The sequence below is a fragment of the Armigeres subalbatus genome, chromosome 1, assembly GCF_024139115.2.
Source record: "Armigeres subalbatus isolate Guangzhou_Male chromosome 1, GZ_Asu_2, whole genome shotgun sequence".
NCBI lineage: Eukaryota > Metazoa > Arthropoda > Insecta > Diptera > Culicidae > Armigeres > Armigeres subalbatus.
The window spans coordinates 37,192,241-37,210,650 of record NC_085139.1 but is presented as its reverse complement, the minus strand read 5'-3'; the positions used below and the strand labels follow the sequence as shown (position 1 = coordinate 37,210,650).

Here is an 18,410-nt window from a genome sequence, read left to right as displayed (position 1 = left end):
ACACCGCCTGGCAACACCTGAGTGGCGACACGTGCTCACAAATAGACTACGTACTGATTTACTGACGTAATTTCTCGGACGATATAGATGTCAGAAACCCGATCACTACCTTTTATTTGGACAAAAATCGAGCGCGGATACCCAGCATCGCGAATTCACTAAATAAATACAGATGCGTTTCAATATCCAACGCTCGGCAGTTGAAGAGGTATCTGAATAGTACCGCCGAACGCTAGACGCACTCCTCCCGCAACGGCGCTTTGACATGCAGAGTAAGCTCAACGACCTTGCCGAGCGCTCCTCTTCGGCAGGTTTAGTCATCAACGTCAACTAAACCAAATCGTTGAATGTAAACACAGTGACTCCTTCCGGTTTCACAGTAGCTGGGAAACCAGTGGAGAATGTTGAAAGTTTTCCATATCTTGGTAGCCAAATGGCGTCAGACGGTGGTACCAAGTTTGACATATGCACACGGATCAAGAAAGCAAGGGCTGCCTTTGCGAGTTTAAGAAATATCTGGAAAAACAGGCAGATAAGTGAATGCACCAAAATATGAATTTTCAACTCTAACGAGAAATCTGTGCTTTTATACGATAGCGAAACGTGGTGTGTATCAGTGGAGAACACTCAACGGCTGCAGGTGTTCATCAACAGATGCCTGCGGTATATAATTCGGGCCTGATGGCCTCACAACTGGATCTCAAACAAAGAGCTCCATCGTCGTTGTCACCAGAGGCCGCGCTAATAGCAACAGAAATTCGGGATCGAAAGTGGGGCTGGGTCGGCCACACTCTACGTAGAGGCGGAAACGAAATCTGTAAACAAGCATTAGACCGGAACCCAGCGGGACATCGCAGCAGAGGCAGACCCAGAGGCTCTTGGCGGCGAAGCCTCAATAAAGAAATAAAAGAAGTCGACCGAAATCTAACCTGGCAACAGGTTAAAGCGATAGTTGGAGATCTTTCAAGTCGACCCTTCGCACCACCGGAGGTGTACAGGATTAATAAGTAAGTAAGAACACTAGACGATGGGACAGCAGATGTCAACGGATCTGGTGACGACGGTTGGAATCTCCTTTACTATGGTCCATGAAATAGTGACTTAAATAGTGTAGGAAGTGTTAGGCATCCTTGGATAATAGCTCACTAACAATGATATGAACTTGTTTGAAATAAGTGTCAATAGAACAGGCGAAAATAACGAAAATTTCCACCGAAATAGGGGGAATAACGGCTTTGGCAGGTTTTGTTCTATTATTGTCAGGGTTTTTTTTATGACAGATTATGCTCAAATTTGGCCCAAACATTCTTTGCATATCAAAGAATATTGTGGCCAAATTTCATAAAATTCGGTCGACTAAAACCCCCTGACAATAATAGAACAAAACCTGCCAAAGCCGTCTGTTCCCCTATCATGAAAGCATTGGTTTTGCTTTCAACAATAACTGATCAATATCTCGAGCTATTAGTTTGTTCTTATCCATAACAAAATTTGATATTTTTATGATATTTCGCTGCCTGCCTTTTTTTGCTTTTGCTTTTAGCACTTTATATCACGTTTTGTTATCAATATCATGGCTTCTAATCGGGATTGTACAGCAAGGCCAGCAGAATGATTGGTTTGGTGAGTAGCAGTGAGTGAGGGGCGAAAAAAATTCTACCAGGAGTCAGATGCTAGTGCCTGATATCCGATACAGCATAGAACGATGCAGTGTAGCAAGGGTAGAGAAGAAACAAATCCACTACAGAAGGAAAAGGTAGCACGAAAATAGTGTGGTAACTGAAGAGCAAGAGAACATAATTCGGATTTAATATACGGACATTTTACGTGATTGTTGAAGTCTGCTTTATTCTGGCTTTCGAGGTGAAGTGGAGTTGACTTCCTACTAAGCGCCCTTCCTACTAAGCGCCCTGAATAAATGGATAACTGATGCGAAATTCAGAACAAGGATTTGAAACGATTCTATAATCCAATGTTACGCGCCATCCGATGCAGTCGAGCTACACGACTAAGAGAAATTCTACAGCCAAATCAATACCGTCGAAGCTAGAATTCCAAAAGGGCGATATGTTGCATGGGCGACTACAATGCAAATATTGGATCTAGGGTGGTCTAACCGGTAGTACCGAAGCCGGTAATACCGGTATTACCGGCCAAATTTGAGTATCGAAAATACCGGTACTAGAGACGAGAAAAACCGGTATTTTTGGTATTTGCACTTTAGCTGTTATTATAAAAACATCTTGAATAGTTTTCACCTAGGGTCGCTATACCAGTAATAGTGGTATTAGTGACAGGTCTCCTTCTTCAATAGCTCTACATTCCAACTGGAACTTGGCTTGCTTTTCAACTTAGTATTCTGTTAGCATTTTTTATATAATCTGTATTAAAGAGACTTTCAGCCCGAGGCTGGCTCGTCTCTTACCCCGTTAGCATTTCCTCATTTATTATTTGAAAGCTTTTCTAAGCCCGCCATAGATGAGCATATATCTTGTGTGGCAAGTACAGTGACAGGTCCAAATTGTTTAATTCGTACCAAATGATAGGAATACTGTTGCTGCGATATAGATATATTGGCAGAAAGCTGTTCTTTTCTACTTTTCGGGAAAAATGGTGTTGATTCTTTCAAATAATATTTTCTTTTCGAAATCGCTTTCTCCACTATATGGGACATGGACAAGTAATATTGGTACTTGCTTACTTTTGTTCCTGTAACAATGAATCCCATTGATTTCTGGTGGGATTCACTATTATAGGAACGCCATACTATTACTGGGGCAAGGGAGCAAGAAAGTAAAGGAAAAAATATGCTTTCCTATATTTTCCCGGAAAATTTCAAATATTCTTCGTACACATTAACCTATTATTAGCAAGCGTTATGTTATGAAGTACTTTTTTAAAATAGAATATGTTTAAATTCCGATGAAAATCAAGTTTCCACTATTACTGGTTATATTACCAGTAATATGTTTGTTCTGAATTCGGAAAGGAACATGATTGGTGGCTGATAAAAAGATACGCTGGAATAGCATGTTATCCATGCTCGAATGAGCCGTGAGCCGTTCAAAAAACTTTGATCGATTTGAAGCTTCAATCCAAGTTCAACTCCAATGATGATGATTTTTTCGGTTAGTGAAATAATGTAAGCCCTTGAACCTGTTCAAGCTGCTGTGGAACTACTCTGCCGTGAGTTCTGAACTCTGTATGAAACCGACCTGGCAATTATCAAATAGGCCACAGAAATAGCCGACAACTTATTCAATGCTCTCAAAGAGCGAATCAAAGAGAGACCATCTGAATACGCCGATCTTTTTGCTTTTTGAATTATCCTGCCGTAAAGCTATTGACCAGACACGATTTCAGCATTTTCTTCGAGACATTCAAAGCTACTTTGATTAAGCAAGCAGACGAGATCTTGAAGCGTCTAATCATTCGTTATGCGATCGTTAAAGCAGAGACAACGACCAGAGACGTAAAGAGACTGCAGCAGAGCAAGTTGTCGGTGACAACTACTTGGACGCCAGGATATGTGTACTTAAGTTTCACTTTATCCAGCTCAATAAGCAATGGTTTAAACGTTTGAAGCTTCTTAGTAAGCATTGTTTTTCGCCCAAAAGTCCAAATCAAAACTTTTTTTTTAATTTCTGAAATTTTCACAAATACCGGTATTTTACCGGTTTTACCGGTATTGACTCCACCAAATATCGAATACCGCTATTTGTCAAACATGGCCGACCACCCTAATTGGATCCGACAACTCGACAACTGTTTTGGATACCCACATTCTGGGTGGTGTACGCTAATTCAGCTGCTAGTTTTGGACGATTGTCTCTTACGTAGTTTATCGGAAATTAGTTCCAATTAGTTGAGGTTCATCGAGCCTTCTGTATTTGTATAGCTATTTTATGTCAGCTCGTCAATAGTACTCGGTTTTGCAGAAAGAAGTAATGCGCTCATGTCGAAAGGAAAAGAGAGCGTGGGTGGACTTCGAGCAACTTTTCCAAGTACTGGCCTAGCTCACGCATATCACGTGCGTCACATGCGATGGCGATCTATCCATAACAATTTTAACAAAAACATGAAAGGTCCACATAGAATTTTGATAAATTCCCCCGTGCCCCTTCGTAGACGAACGTAGACATTTTCGAAACCCCTTCAACCTTAAAAGTCTACGTGTCTTATGGACAGCCCTTATCATGTTGGTTGTGTTCAAAACAGAGCAGAGCATCGATGGAACTTTTAGATGCTTAGTGAATCAGGAAGAACGCGTTAAAATCGAAGTGCTTCTGGCTGGATCGACGAGATTTTTGAGGTTTGGTTTGAAAGGATCGATTGCGCTGATCAGAAACAATATTTCGTCAAATGGGTCCGATGATTGTTGAAATTTGTTTCCAAAAAACCATAAGATTCATCTGCTTGTTACTGCCCCACGACGCCCCCCGCCCCAGCGAACGTTCGAAGATTGCAACAATTTCTAAAAGCACACTTGGAAGCCTTATTAATGAGCTGATAAAGGCAATGACCCCGAATATAAGTCACACTGTGATGTCAGGCTTCAGGAAGCGTGGAATAGTACCATTGCTGGATCATTAGGCCGAATTGCCATTAGGCCAAATGACAAGTAAGACGTGATAAAAGAGAAATGAGAAGTGAGAAATGTAAAGTTAGAAGTGAGATGTGAGTTGTGAAAAGTGAGAAGCGAAAAGTGAGAAGATAGAAAAAAGAAACGGGTAGTGAGGAGTGAGAAGAAATAAGAAATAAGAAATGAGAAGTCTGGACTGATTTGCGATTTGGGCGTAACTTATTTTGTAAACAAACATTGTTTTATCAATTCCGTAGAATGCAAGCATTTTACTCCAAAACTAATTCCCTTATTTGATAGAGGAAAGCCTATTCTGTCGGATACATACCGTGGTTTACTCAGAAAATGCTTGGTTTAGCAGGAATTTGCCTTTCAAGGTTTGTTTACGAAATAAGTTACGCCCAAATCGCAAAGCAGTCCCGAAGTATGAAATGAGAACTGAAAAGTTAGAAATGAGAGGGAAGTGAAAAGTGAGAATTGAGATATGAGAAGTGAGAAGCGCGAAATGAGGAATGTAAAGTGGAAAGTGAGATATGAGAAATCAAAGTGAGAAGTAAGATGAGTGAAGCAAAGCAGAAGAAGGAAGAAGAAAGAAAAAAGAAAGAAGGGAGAGGAAGAAGGAAAATAGCTAGAAGGAAAAAAGAAAAATGAAGAAGTAAGAAGGAAGAATAAAGATGGAAGAAGGAAGAAGGATAAGATGAAGAAAAATGAAGAAAGAATAAAGAAGAAGGAAGAAGGGAAAGCAAGAACAAAGATGAACGATGGAAGTAGAAAGAAAGAAAAAAGAAGAAGAAAGAAGAGAGAAGAATGAAGAAAGAAAAAAGAGAAAAGTAAATAGAAGAAAGAAGGAGAAAATAAGTAAAAAACAATAAGAAGGATGGAGGAGGAAGAACGGAGAACGAAAAAAGAAGAAGCAAGAATGGAATAAAGAAAACGGAAATAGGAAGAAGAAGAAAGAAGAAATGAAGAAGAAGGATGAAGGAAAAAGGGAAAGTCAATAAGGAATGAAGAAGAATGCAGAAAAAAATAAAAATGAAAAACGAAGAAGAAATAAATGAGAAAAATAGAGTAGATAAAAATTAAAAAAATGAACAACAAAAGAAGAAAACCTGAAGAATGAAAAGTGGAAATTGAAAAAGGATGGATTATATTCATGGCGGTCAGCAACTCAAAGACTATTGAATCCTTCCCTCCACAACCAGCACAGTGGATGAAGGGCTGTGGACAAAAGATAAAAAGGACAGAATGACGAAACAATAAATATAAAAACCTTGTATGCAATTTACCTGATCGAAACATTATGTTGAATAATATGTTGAGAATATGCTTCTGAACTAAAATTTAAAGTTTACACGTTCAGAAGCCTTTATTTGAGAGACATGAAGGCTTTTTTTTCGAAAAGCTCAGTTGCTTTGTTGCAAAAGATTTTTAAGCATTCTTCTTCTGCTTCTTCTTCTTTTCCTTCTTCTTTTTCTTCTTCTTCTTCAATGGCTCTACATTCCGACTGGAACTTGGCCAGCTTTTCAACTTAGTATTCTATTAGCATTTCCTCAGTTACTAATTGAAAGCTTTTCTATGTCCGCCATTGTATGAGTATGTATGGGACTGTCCATAAACCACGTAGACTCTTGAGGGGGGTAGGGGTTTGGGAAAAGTCTACGTTAGTCTACGAAGGGGGACGGGGTTATACTAAAAGTCTCCGTAGACTTTTTTATTTTATTTTTATTTTTTTGAAAACAATTCATTAAGCAGCTTTGTGCAAAGTTCACTTGTTTGTTTGATTGATTTTTAGATTTTTACCGAAATAATCTCTCAAATATGTCCAGAAAAATCTTTTGGATTTCACCGAACTAATATTCTAAACTACGGTTTAAAATATCATGATTTCAACAGCAAATTCTTCTCTGTTATACAGGTAAATTATATAAAAAATTTCGAAAAAATATCAAAGTTTCCGCTTGGATTATATTACAGATTCCACTAATGATCAAATGGGTGAATAAGTTGTACTGCCGGTTCCGTTTTCTCTCGAATTATCCGCTAATTTCCCGAGTATTTATATAATAGATATTGTGAAAATATTTTCCCGTTTGTGTATCAACGTGTGTATCAGCGTAAATCTGTGGAAAAAAACGCTGAAATCGCCAGAGTTAATCAGTAAAATGACCGAAAGTAGCCCGACAAACTGTGAAGAAATCGTCAAATGCAAAAAGTGCGCGCTGTGGATATACACGGAATATAAAATGTACTCTGTGTGTGCTGGACCTTGCGGATGTTTATTTCACTTGCCATGCGCTGGTGTGAGTAAAGACGACGTGCTAACCGAATCGCGAGGCATGCTGTGGATGTGCAGAGAATGTCTACCGATGTTCAACTCTTGGAAAACATCATTGAAATCATCGCCAACAGAGAACGCAAGCCAGCTACAAACTGATATTGTGAATTTAAAAACACAAGTATCGTTAATTGTGGATACACTACAACGCATCGTTCCGCAAAACCCGTCCTCAGATAGTATGTATTTGCTTCATTCTACTCCAATTCTGCCTGGCTCCATAACGATGAGTGATACGAACGGCATCAACAAAAAGGATGACGACAACGAGCGTGTGTCTTCAAAACAAATGGAGAACGCACAGACGTTAACGAACGATCGCTGCTTTTCGTTGTTCCTGACAAATATCGACAATGCTACTACCGAGCTGGATATTGAAAGGATGGTGTATCGATGCCTTGGTGCCCCTATCGGTGATTGTCTAAGCGTTGTAAAATTAGTTGCGAAGCAAACGAACTGCAAATCCCTGGATTTTATCTCATTCAAAGTTGTCTTGAGAAGTAGATGGAAAGAACTGGCCATGCGCGCTTCAACCTGGCCGGATGAACTCAATTTCCGTGAATTTATTCAACGCCAAAATAATATCTGGAAGCCTTGAATTAATGGAACACCTTGGCGACTACTTCCAATGAATATGTTTCTTAGTGATGTTTTATTTTATTATGTTATTATGTTGTTATGATGTTTTTTCTCCTTTTAGATGGTTCAATTTGATGTGTAATTTGTTAATTTTGATGCTTAATGCTTCCATAATAAGTTTATGATCATTTCATTAGATTTAAGATACAGCAGTCTGTGCAACAAATGTTGAAGACGTAGACAAATAAATAAATAAAATATCTTATGATTTTCGGCAGGAACTTCTTAAGAAACAAGTGATTTTTTTAGAATTTCCACGGAAAATTATGTCGCACTTCAACGGAAAATTCTTTAGAATTTACAAAGGAAGCATTTTGGAATTTTATTCCGGTAGCGGGTAGAGCAGAACTACCAAAGCGAACACAAAGCAAACAAAACTGGAGGGCTAAAGCACCAACAAGACAAATAAAGCCACAAATCTCAAATTAATACATATATTTGGGGCACTTGCCCTAATCTTCCTCTTACTACCTTCTCATCCATACTCTCTTCGTCTTACTTCTTCTTCTCTATTTCTTCCATCTTACAAACTAATTTGTTCAGTACTCACGGTACTAACGGGGCGGTGGGGTTAGCGCGGTAGGCAGAAGGCCAGCCCGCCGGACCTACTTAACCCACCCAAGCAACAGAAGGTTACTTGAGTTACCCTCTCTACTAATACCCTAGCTCCCCCAGGAACTGCCTCTCAGCATTATTTCTGGGGGAACCAAAACCTATATAAGAACTAGGCATATGCGAAAATGCTAGATTCTTATACAATTATTTTCAATTAATTATAAACAATTATTAATTGAGGAAATGCTATTTGAATACTAAGTTGAAAAGCAGGCCAAATTCCAGTTAGAAGAAGAAGAAGAAGAAGTCTACTCCTTATGGCAGAAAGAGCAAAATTTCGCTACTACGTAATCCACTATTTGGCATCTTACCCTATTTTAGTTTCAAAGTCAAACATAGTTCATCAAACACATGAACATTACTACGTTAAGGTCCAATTGAATTGTCATAAAATGGACAAATTTACGGAATGGACGATCATTGTAAGGGGCCATCCACAAAGTGCGTCACGCTCCTAGGGGGGGGAGGGGGTTCCGAGCAGCGTGACGACTCATACAAAAATTTTAGAAGTTTAATACAAACAGTAGGACGAAGGGGGGATTGGGGGTTGTAAATCGCCAAATTTTGCGTGACGTACTTTATGGATCTTCCCTAAGAAAGTTTTAGGATTTCTCGCTTCGCTAAAATTTTTGTATGAGATATATTTACCAAGCCGTGTAACAACAGAATCGGGTGTACAACAAGTTTTACCGCGAATATGCACAAACATTTTCATTACCAAAATACTCAATGTCAAAAGTTTTTGTTTAAAACAGGCTCATTCATATTTGGATGCCTTCGCTTCAATGTAGTTCGCTGTTAGCATCACCCTAGAACATTCACCATGCACTCGCTTTGCCCACCACCGACCTGTGCAACATGAAACCCGATACCCCGTTTTCGACACTTACTTGGTATACAGGAACACACCGGCAGGTGATACGAAAATGCCCGATCCAATGATCGTGCCAACGATAATCGTAATTCCATTTATCAGCGTGATCTTGCGCTTCAGGACGATCTTCTCGCCCCCTGCTGCAACGGCATCGTTCTTCTCTGTCAGCTGATTTTCCGCCTCGTTAGCCATCGTTCACACCTTTTACGATAGCCTTTTTGTGTATTACGCGACTTCCACGAACCACTAAATCACTGTGGGGGCGTTGGCGGTAAACTTTTTTTCCCGCAATCTTAATACCCAAATGCACGGAAATGTAGGTACATAAACAATTGGCCAAATAATTTTTCCGACACGTTCTGGCCTTGTGTTTCCCGCTTTCTTCTATCACTTCGGAAAGATGTTGTTATGCCTCTGGCGCGTCCTGCGCAATATCTTCGCACGCACCACGCCGCCTTCCACAGTCCATTCACTGAACAAACGATCACTTCACGGGTAGGTATCTTTCAGAGCTCGTCGTCATCGCATTTCATGGTCAACTGTATGATGTTAGATACTGCAAAACACACGGCCCGGCAATGAGTAAGTGCGAAGAGGAATAACAATTTTTTGTTGAGAAGTTTTTGAAAATCGATGGTTTTTGGTAGCCTTCAATGCATTTATTAAATAGAGACACGGCAGGCATTTCCGTTCATCGTCGTAGGGGCTAAAACCAACGAAAGCAACGTCCATTTGCTAAAACTCCACTATAGCAGCACGTTTTTTATGAGCTTACGATTTGTTAAGGATGAGTTTGGCAAAAAAAATGTATATTTTATTGGTTTTCGAGACTATGACGAAAATGCTTGCCTTAACCCTATTACGGAATTTCAGCAAATCAGTATCACTAAAACACCCACCAAGCGAAAGCATATACTCTCATTTTTCATGAAATAGTTAAACAAAAGTGATCTTTTTTGCTAAGTACATTGAGAAGAACATGAACAATGATCCCCAATAAAACATTATTTAATTTAACGTTCAGGGGACAATATTTGTGCTGTTGGTGTTCCAGCGATATTTTTATCTGAGGCTTTTTCGATCTAAAAATAGCGTTACTTGTGTTAAAAAAAATGTTTTGTAAATTATTAAGCTTAATATGAATTAAGCATTATGGTTTACAAACGTTTATCTTTTATTTGTAGGATTTTATGTGTCATATTTTTTGAAAATTTATATTATATTCACAAAAGTTAACTTTTAACCCATCTTACTCTATTCAAAATATGGTTACATATATCTAAAAATATGTCACAACAAATGGTTTTGTCACGTTTTCAAACTATTTATCTCACGCTTGCTTCCTTTGATTGTCAACCACTTGTACTACGAAGCACTTGCCCACTGAATGCGACCGATCGCGGCGAAGCTCGGGTTATCACTGAACGAACGGTTCCCGTCCGGCCATGCCATATGCAGCTGGCGGTCCACATGGATATCAGATCGAAATCTGAAGCGAAATTCTCTCCGTTTTTTGCTTTGTAAACGCGCGCGCTTGGTGGATGGATGGATGTGATTCAGGATAAAATTTCTCTCAGAGGCGTGCATTCCGGAGAATTTGTTGGAAACTATTCACTACGCGCATTGCGTTCAAAGGTATGGGTTTTTTAGTTACAAGAATCTGCTTCTCTTCTCACGTTACGTTCTTGGCAGGCACATTTATCGTACAGAATTATGACGCAAACCGTAATATTGTTTACAACAGATTGTGCTCGTTGTGGCAAAAATGACTTATTTGGTTGTATGTCTTAACAATTGAACAAGATATTTTTTATCATTTTTACGAAATGACAAGTAGGGTAAAATGCCCAATAGTGGACCCCCTAGTAGCGAAATTCTGCTCTTTCTGGCATAAGGAGTGGAAATTTTTTAAATATTAATTTAGCGTGATATCCGATATCAAGCTCTGCATCTCCTCTTCACGATACCTACATAAAACACTCAAATACTCGACGTTATTCGTTGAAATTTACATTTCGAAGTCTGACTGTATTCGCCCTATAGTAGACCCCCTGGGGGTCCATAATAGGAAATTGCTTCCCTAAAGTCGACACTTCATTTGATTTTTATGTTCCATTTCGGGACGTTCTTCTTCCCTATTATGGACCCCCCAAAATATCCCTATAATGGACACTCTCGTGTTTATTTTTTAAAGAATTGTAAAAAATCATCTAATTTTACTTTCCATAGCATTTCCAATGCATGTAATCAAATCATAGGACTGTAAGGTAGGTTCTCCCGATGGAATTTCATAGCAAAATGTTTACATTGTGCTGTAATAATGCAAAAATGGCTGGAGGGTCCACTATTGGTTGGGGGTCCACTATTGGGCACTTTACCCTACCACAAAATGAATATGAAGAGTGAATACTCTTACAAAAGAATGCCTGAAGACTTGAATAATATAACACATATAAATCAAATACATATTCTATTCAAAAATTTGAAATGAAAGAATACTTACTAAGAAAATTATGTATTAACACATATTATCGTATAAATCGTATGCTGAAATTTGGGAACAAGTGATCCTAATATCGTCCTAAAAAGTTTTGGTTTATCGTGTCGCTATACTTATGAAAGTTGTGAATTCAATATGAATCCTTAAATAGTGTGATTGTTTACCATATAGGGCAACGGTTTTTGCGTTTCATTAGAAATGATGCATTTGAATCATTCTTGAAGTTCATTTCCTTGAATCCGTTAATTTTTGCATCAGTTTACGAGCGGTTTTCGCGATATGCTCATGGCATGAATGTGTACAGAAATGAAAGATTTTTCTCATTTCTCTTTGGCTTCAAACCTGGGAGATAACACAAACATTTTTCAAAATACGTTTCGGACAATCTGCCGATTATTGACCCGTTGAACTTGCCCCCATTTGTACTTTGCTGGGAATGGAACCGATGTATAATTGACGCATAGCTGATAGCGCTGTTTACGGGAGATGGGGCTTATACGCATTTGTACACCCAAGCAGTGGATGTCGGTAATAAGTTATAAAAGCTGTTAGTTTTCGCATTTTACACCAGTTCTTCAACCGTATTGGAGGCCAAGAATCATATATAGGCTCTAGCTTAGTCAGTACTTCTCTGAGTCTTGATCGTTGCCGGAAGCATTCGACTGCTCAGTGAGAGAAAATAACTCAAAAATATTTCATTTAGTTATTGATACCTTACACTGTTATGAACTAAGTTGTTATGATGATGTGGAATGGCTGATTTTGATAACTTAAAATATCCTTTTGGTCGTTTGAGGCAGCGATTCTCAACCTTTTCTGTGATAGGTACCGCTTAGAACTTTTGCATTCTTTGAGGTACACCCTAATAATAAGTTTTATTTATAAGATATATGAAAAAACGGACCTGAAACTTTACAATTCAAATTAAGTTTATACATCAAGCTTCCTACAAGACGTTGAGAAATTTCGGAGGCTTCCGGGCCTCTTGAAAGGAGGCTTCCGAGCCTCTTGAAAGGCGGCTTCCGAGCTTCTTGAAAGGCGGCTTCCGAGCCTCTTGAAAGGAGGCTTCCGAGCCTCTTGAAAGGAGGTTTCCGAGCCTCTTGAAAGGAGGTTTCCGAGCCTCTTGAAAGGAGGCTTCCGAGCCTCTTGAAAGGAGGCTTCCGAGCCTCTTGAAAGGAGGTTTCCGAGCCTCTTGAAAGGAGGTTTCCGAGCCTCTTGAAAAGAGGCATCCGAGCCTCTTGAAAGGAGGCTTCCGAGCCTCTTGAAAGGAGGCTTCCGAGCCTCTTGAAAGGAGACTTCCGAGCCTCTTGAAAGGAGACTTCCGAGCCTCTTGAAAGGAGACTTCCGAGCCTCTTGAAAGGAGACTTCCGAGCCTCTTGAAAGGAGGCTTCCAAGCCTCTTGAAATGAGGCTTCCGAGCCTCTTGAAAGGAGGCCTCCGAGCCTCTTGAAAGGTGGCCTCCGAGCCTCTTGAAAGGAGACCTCCGAGCTTCTTGAAAGGAGGCCTCCAAGCCTCTTGAAAGGAGACCTCCGAGCCTCTTGAAATGCAGCTTCCGAGCCTCTTGAAAGAAGGCTTCCGGGCCTCTTGAAAGGAGGCTTCCGAGCCTCTGAAAAGGAGGCTTCCGAGCCTCTTGAAAGGAGGCTTCCGAGCCTCTTGAAAGGAGGCTTCCGCGCCTCTTGAAAGGAGGCTTCCGAGCTTCTTGAAAGGAGGCTTCCAAGCCTCTTGAAAGAAGGCTTCCGAGCCTCTTGAAAGGAGGCTTCCAAGCCTCTTGAAAGAAGGCTTCCGAGCCTCTTGAAAGGAGGCGTCCGAGCCTCTTGAAAGGAGGCTTCCGCGCCTCTTGAAAGGAGGCTTCCGCGCCTCTTGAAAGGAGGCTTCCGCGCCTCTTGAAAGGAGGCTTCCGCGCCTCTTGAAAGGAGGCTTCCGAGCCTCTCGAAAGGAGGCTTCCGAGCCTCTTGAAAGGAGGCCTCCGAGACTCTTGAAAGGAGGCATCTGAGCCTCTTGAAAGGAGGCATCTGAGCCTCTTGAAAGGAGGCTTCCGAGCCTCTTGAAAGGAGGCCTCCGAGCCTCTTGAAAGGAGGCATCCGAGCCTCTTGAAAAGAGGCCTCCGAGCCTCTTGAAAGGAGGCCTCCGAGCCTCTTGAAAGGAGGCCTCCGAGCCTCTTGAAAGGAGGCCTCCGAGCCTCTTGAAAGGAGGCTTCCGAGTTTCTTGAAAGGAAGCTTCCGAGCCTCTTGAAAGGAGGCTTCCGAGCCTCTTGAAAGGAGGCTTCCGAGCCTCTTGAAAGGAGGCTTCCGAGCCTCTTGAAAGGAGGCTTCCGAGCCTCTTGAAAAAAGGCTTCCGAGCCTCTTGAAAATAGGCTTCCGAGCCTCTTAAAAGGAGGCTTCCGAGCCTCTTGAAAGGAAGCTTCCGAGTCTCTTGAAAGGAGGCTTCCGAGTCTCTTGAAAGGAGGCTTCCGAGTCTCTTGAAAGGAGGCTTCCGAGTCTCTTGAAAGGAGGCTTCGTATCCTCTTGAAAGGAGACTTCGTAGCCTCTTGAAAGGAGGCTTCCGAGCCTCTTGAAAGGAGGCCTCCGAGCCTCTTGAAAGGAAGCCTCCGAGCCTCTTGAAAGGAGGCCTTCAAGCCTCATGAAAGGAGGCTTCCGAGCCTCTTGAAAGGAGGCCTCCGAGCCTCTTGAAAGGAGGCCTCCGAGCCTCTTGAAAGGAGGCCTCCGAGGCTCTTGCAACGAAGCTACTGAGCTTTACGTTGCTTTCATGTCTCCAAAATATAGGCTTCCGAACCTTAAAATTCAAAATTTCCATATAGCATTATATATTTCCATATAGCATATTACCATACCACATTATTCATCATTTTGTCCCGATCAGGTAGAATACATTGAAAATTATCAATTGATTCGACGTCTTGCCCTTTTGATCTTTTGTCCCATACAATGTGCCGTCCCTTCATACACTATGCTGGTCGGAGTTCAGAAGTCTTTGATTTACCAATCGTACATCGTTCGTAGAATAAAAATTATGAAAGCTTTATGAATAAGTTTTAATTGAAACCAGAGCTGGCATTTCCTCACACACTGTGCACAATGAGGAGATTTTAATACACACCACAGAGAGTGACGCTGATACTCATCGTGTAACAAAGCCAACACGGTGAGTGAGGACGAAGACGAAGAGTGAGAGAATAATTCCGGTGAGAGTTGGGCCAACACAAAAGTGTGCCACTTAGTGCAATATTCTTGGGAACGATATCGTTTTCTATGAAGCTCGCTTAATTTTTTTTGGAACACAAACATATTTCGCTTTAAAAAATTAGTTAACTACGTCTTAGTTAGAAAGTGCGAGGCTTTGATAAAGTTTGGTGCTCCATGCTAAAATGAATAACATTGGTGAATAAGGACTGAATAAAATAGAATAAGAAGAAAGCCAAAAGATGATGTTTGAAAGGAATGGCACGGGAGAGCAAACGGTGGAATTTTTAAAACGTTTCACGAAGATTCTAGAAGCAATTTAGATAAAAACGGTTAGCAGTACGGGGACGAACTTTCCTTATATTGTATAAAAAACACATAATTACGATTTTGATTTTTATTTTTTCAAATATCTTTCGGCTTCTTCTTCTTCATGCAACCTTGTTCGCCTACAGGCGGAAGGGTAATTTCAACTGATTATTTTAAGCTTGGCGTAAATCATAAATCTTTTCTAAAACTATTTTACACAGAATTGTGCAAAATAGACAGCGTTTTGCAATTACATTGCATGAAGACTTTCATACGGCCGTGAACGTTATTCTGAAGGTTGTAGACAACGGAATAACTTCATCCAAGGTGACGTTCAAATAATAATTGTATTTAGTATTTGTAAATTGTATTTAGAAATCGTCTCGTCAGTAAATTATTTTAAAGCAGCTAGGGCGGAATAATGTTGGTAGTACAAGGCTTCTAAATAGTTTGGTTAACACACATCCCAAAAGCCAGCAAAAACAAAAATATCTCATTACTCGTGAATAGTATCACCAGCTACGTTTTACTTTCTTTGGCAATGTTTATTTTCAATTTGTTTGATTCACCGTTTTGTCAAAACTCATTGAGGAACACGGTGCGTTTATTTCATCATTTATCCTCAACTCTTTGTGTCTGACAAATGCATTCGCTGCAGAGTAGAAACACAAAGAAGACTCACTGCGTTGTGGAAGAGAAAGAATGAGCGATAAGCGAAACACACTCTCTGCGGTCTTTTTGAGGAGTGCAAAAGATACGCACATTTCGACTACTCTGAGGAGTATGCCAGCCCTGATTGAAACTGTAATACATCTGCCATTACGCCTTTGTGTCCTTTGTTAAGGTACCCCAGGGGTACATGTACCCCAGGTTGAGAACCGCTGATTTAAGGGATTAAAATATTTGACAAAATGCAGCAGGAAAATCTTACTGGTACATTAAATTGTAAACTATCGATGGGAGCCAATTGAAAACTGATTTTGGTTTGCGGAAACAAAATAAGTAATGTTTGCCCCTCAATGGTTTTCCTATTATCAGCCAGAGAAAATGAGGTTTACAAGCGCTGCCCTAGGTGGACGATGCCTGCTAGGAGAGTTTCTGCTATGTTGCATGGAACTCGATAGAACTTAACAGTGTCCTGGCAAAGGTCGTGTATTGTCGCACTTTAGCGAAGATGCTCTGGACTGAGTAGTGTTTTGGGTGCTCGTTCTGCATTGCTGTAATCACAATGGCAAAATTCGTGGGGACGAGGATCTGCCTCTCTGAAGAATGGATTGCCTCTGTACAAAATAACGGTTGCTACCGCTGACTGGGCTGGAAAGTGGTACGAGATGGATAAATTGTAGCCTGTAACCCCAAGGCCAAGTCCTAAGTGACATCTAAGTCCGCCAGCTTTCCCTGCTCATAGGTCTATTCTCGTGCTGAAAACGTCCACTAGATCCGCGAAATAGGTACTTTTATAGTAGACGACCTTTGAACCATGCTCTCCACGACCTTACACGTTCAAAAGTTCAGGAAGACTCACCAGTACTTGGAGACGTCCCATGTAGGGACGTTGCTTTTAGGGATCGTACTAACAAGGGCTATATGCCATTTGTTTAATAAGGTTCGTTTATTCTAGGCTCGGTTAATCAGGCCCAGAAGCAGGGCATCATCAGGAGGAGGTAGATTCTTGATCATGAGATATTCGACCTGAGCCGGAGGACTTTTCTCGGTTTTGAGACTATTGTCGGGTCGAAGTGGATGCCATTGAGAGAGTTAACTTTCCATCAGAGTTCAGCGATGGATTGGAACGAGTACAACGAGTTAGATAAGTCTTCACACTGCTTCCTCTTTGCGTCCTGCATTACGGACCGTAGTATTTTTTTGTATTCCTTTAACGCTTTAGTTTTTCGTTCAACTTGTTATCCAACCAAACAACCGTCGCGTCGCTTATTTTCTCAAGCATCCGTTCCATCAACTTCCCCTTCGGCTGCGCCGTTGTGCACAAGGCCCATTCCTCAAACACAATTAGAAAGTACACTGGATTTTATTTTTACGCGATTTACATTTTCTCAATTTTCCACTCATCCTGAATGTTTAACGCATATTAATTATCATGTGATTTTTCTTCGATTTATTCTGGATTTTTTGAAACATGTTGCAAAGAGTTTGGTGGTAAATTGAAGTCACACGATCAAAAATACGAGCGAAAAAAAATCGTGTAAAAACAAAATCCTGTGTATGTATTATTGCGACATTTACTCCTTTAGACTCACCGTAAATAAATGATTATTACAGTCGAATAACGCACTCGATTTCGCAGGGCGTCAAGGCTACTGCACATAAAGGTTATCTAAATTTTCCATACAATAATTATTTTGAAATACCAAATTTTGATTGGCTTTGCTTCTGACAGTCAGCAAATTCTATAATCAACAAAAAAGCGTTTGTTTCCATCATCGCCTCAAAGCGATGATGGAAACGAATACGGGGTGAGTAGGATTATCACAGAAACCTAACAATTGTGAATAGAGCAATATCGGGCCATACATTTTTGGTCGCTTCTGTGATTTGTAACCAGCCCTGTCAATTTTGTTCTTATCTGCACGTTGACGCAATAGTTTTGTATATATTGGGTAAAAAATGAAAAAGTCTAAGGGATGCGTGTTGGACCACTCTCCTCCATAATTTGAAAATAAAGCGACTGCACTTTTGACAAAACACAAAACGTGTCCGATTTTATAATCACAAGCGTGCTTCGACCAGTCATTTGATAAAGGCATTTCCATGGAATATTTCGTTGTTGTGCTGATAATCTGTTAGGCACTTTTTATGATTATCAATTTTCCTAAAACTGGTCAGTAGACATGTAGACAGATCCATAATGTTATACGTATACATATTTTATTGACACAAGCAATTTAAAAATCAGCACGAGTCATATTTTATTTGTGTATTATTTACTTTATTCGTGTCATACGGATTGTGGTTTAAATTTCCCACAAACTTTGGTTTGCAATTTAAGCTGAATCCATTTTTTTTTCGAGATTTGATAGATCACTAAGAAAAATTTGTTTACTTCAACTTCCAACAACTCAACTCTCTTCCAAAAAATCAAGAAATTCAACAAATTGAATTTTGAGATCCTCCCGAATTTCTGAAGAAACAAGAACGGAATTCTTACGAATTCCTGTTGACATTTTCAATGATTTTGTTTTGAAATTTAAAATAATTTTTGAACTCAGGATTAGTAATTTAAAGAATTCTGGAATCAATTCTGGTTTTCAACATTTTAAACATTTTCGAAATAAGTTCCATGAATTCCATAATTAATTTATACGAGAACATATAAACTAAAAAGAAAAGTATTCTTAACGATTCCGTAAATTAATAAAA

The 18,410-nt window shown here is 40.0% G+C and overlaps 1 protein-coding gene across 8 annotated transcripts in view; it reads right to left on the bottom strand.

Annotated features, from left to right (window-relative positions):
* The window catches only part of LOC134224313 (Y+L amino acid transporter 2), a 117,223-nt gene that overhangs the window by 97,827 nt on the left and 986 nt on the right, over positions 1-18,410 (bottom strand). For 3 of the 8 annotated variants that reach the window (XM_062703663.1, XM_062703673.1, XM_062703650.1), the window contains exon 2: positions 9,062-9,601. In XM_062703663.1, coding sequence (XP_062559647.1) covers positions 9,062-9,237 — 176 coding nt within the window. In that variant the 5' untranslated portion in view covers positions 9,238-9,601. Of the gene's footprint in view, positions 1-9,061; positions 9,602-10,298; positions 10,685-18,410 lie in introns of those variants that run through there. The other 5 variants (XM_062703657.1, XM_062703667.1, XM_062703694.1 and 2 more) reach the window with 5 other exon arrangements.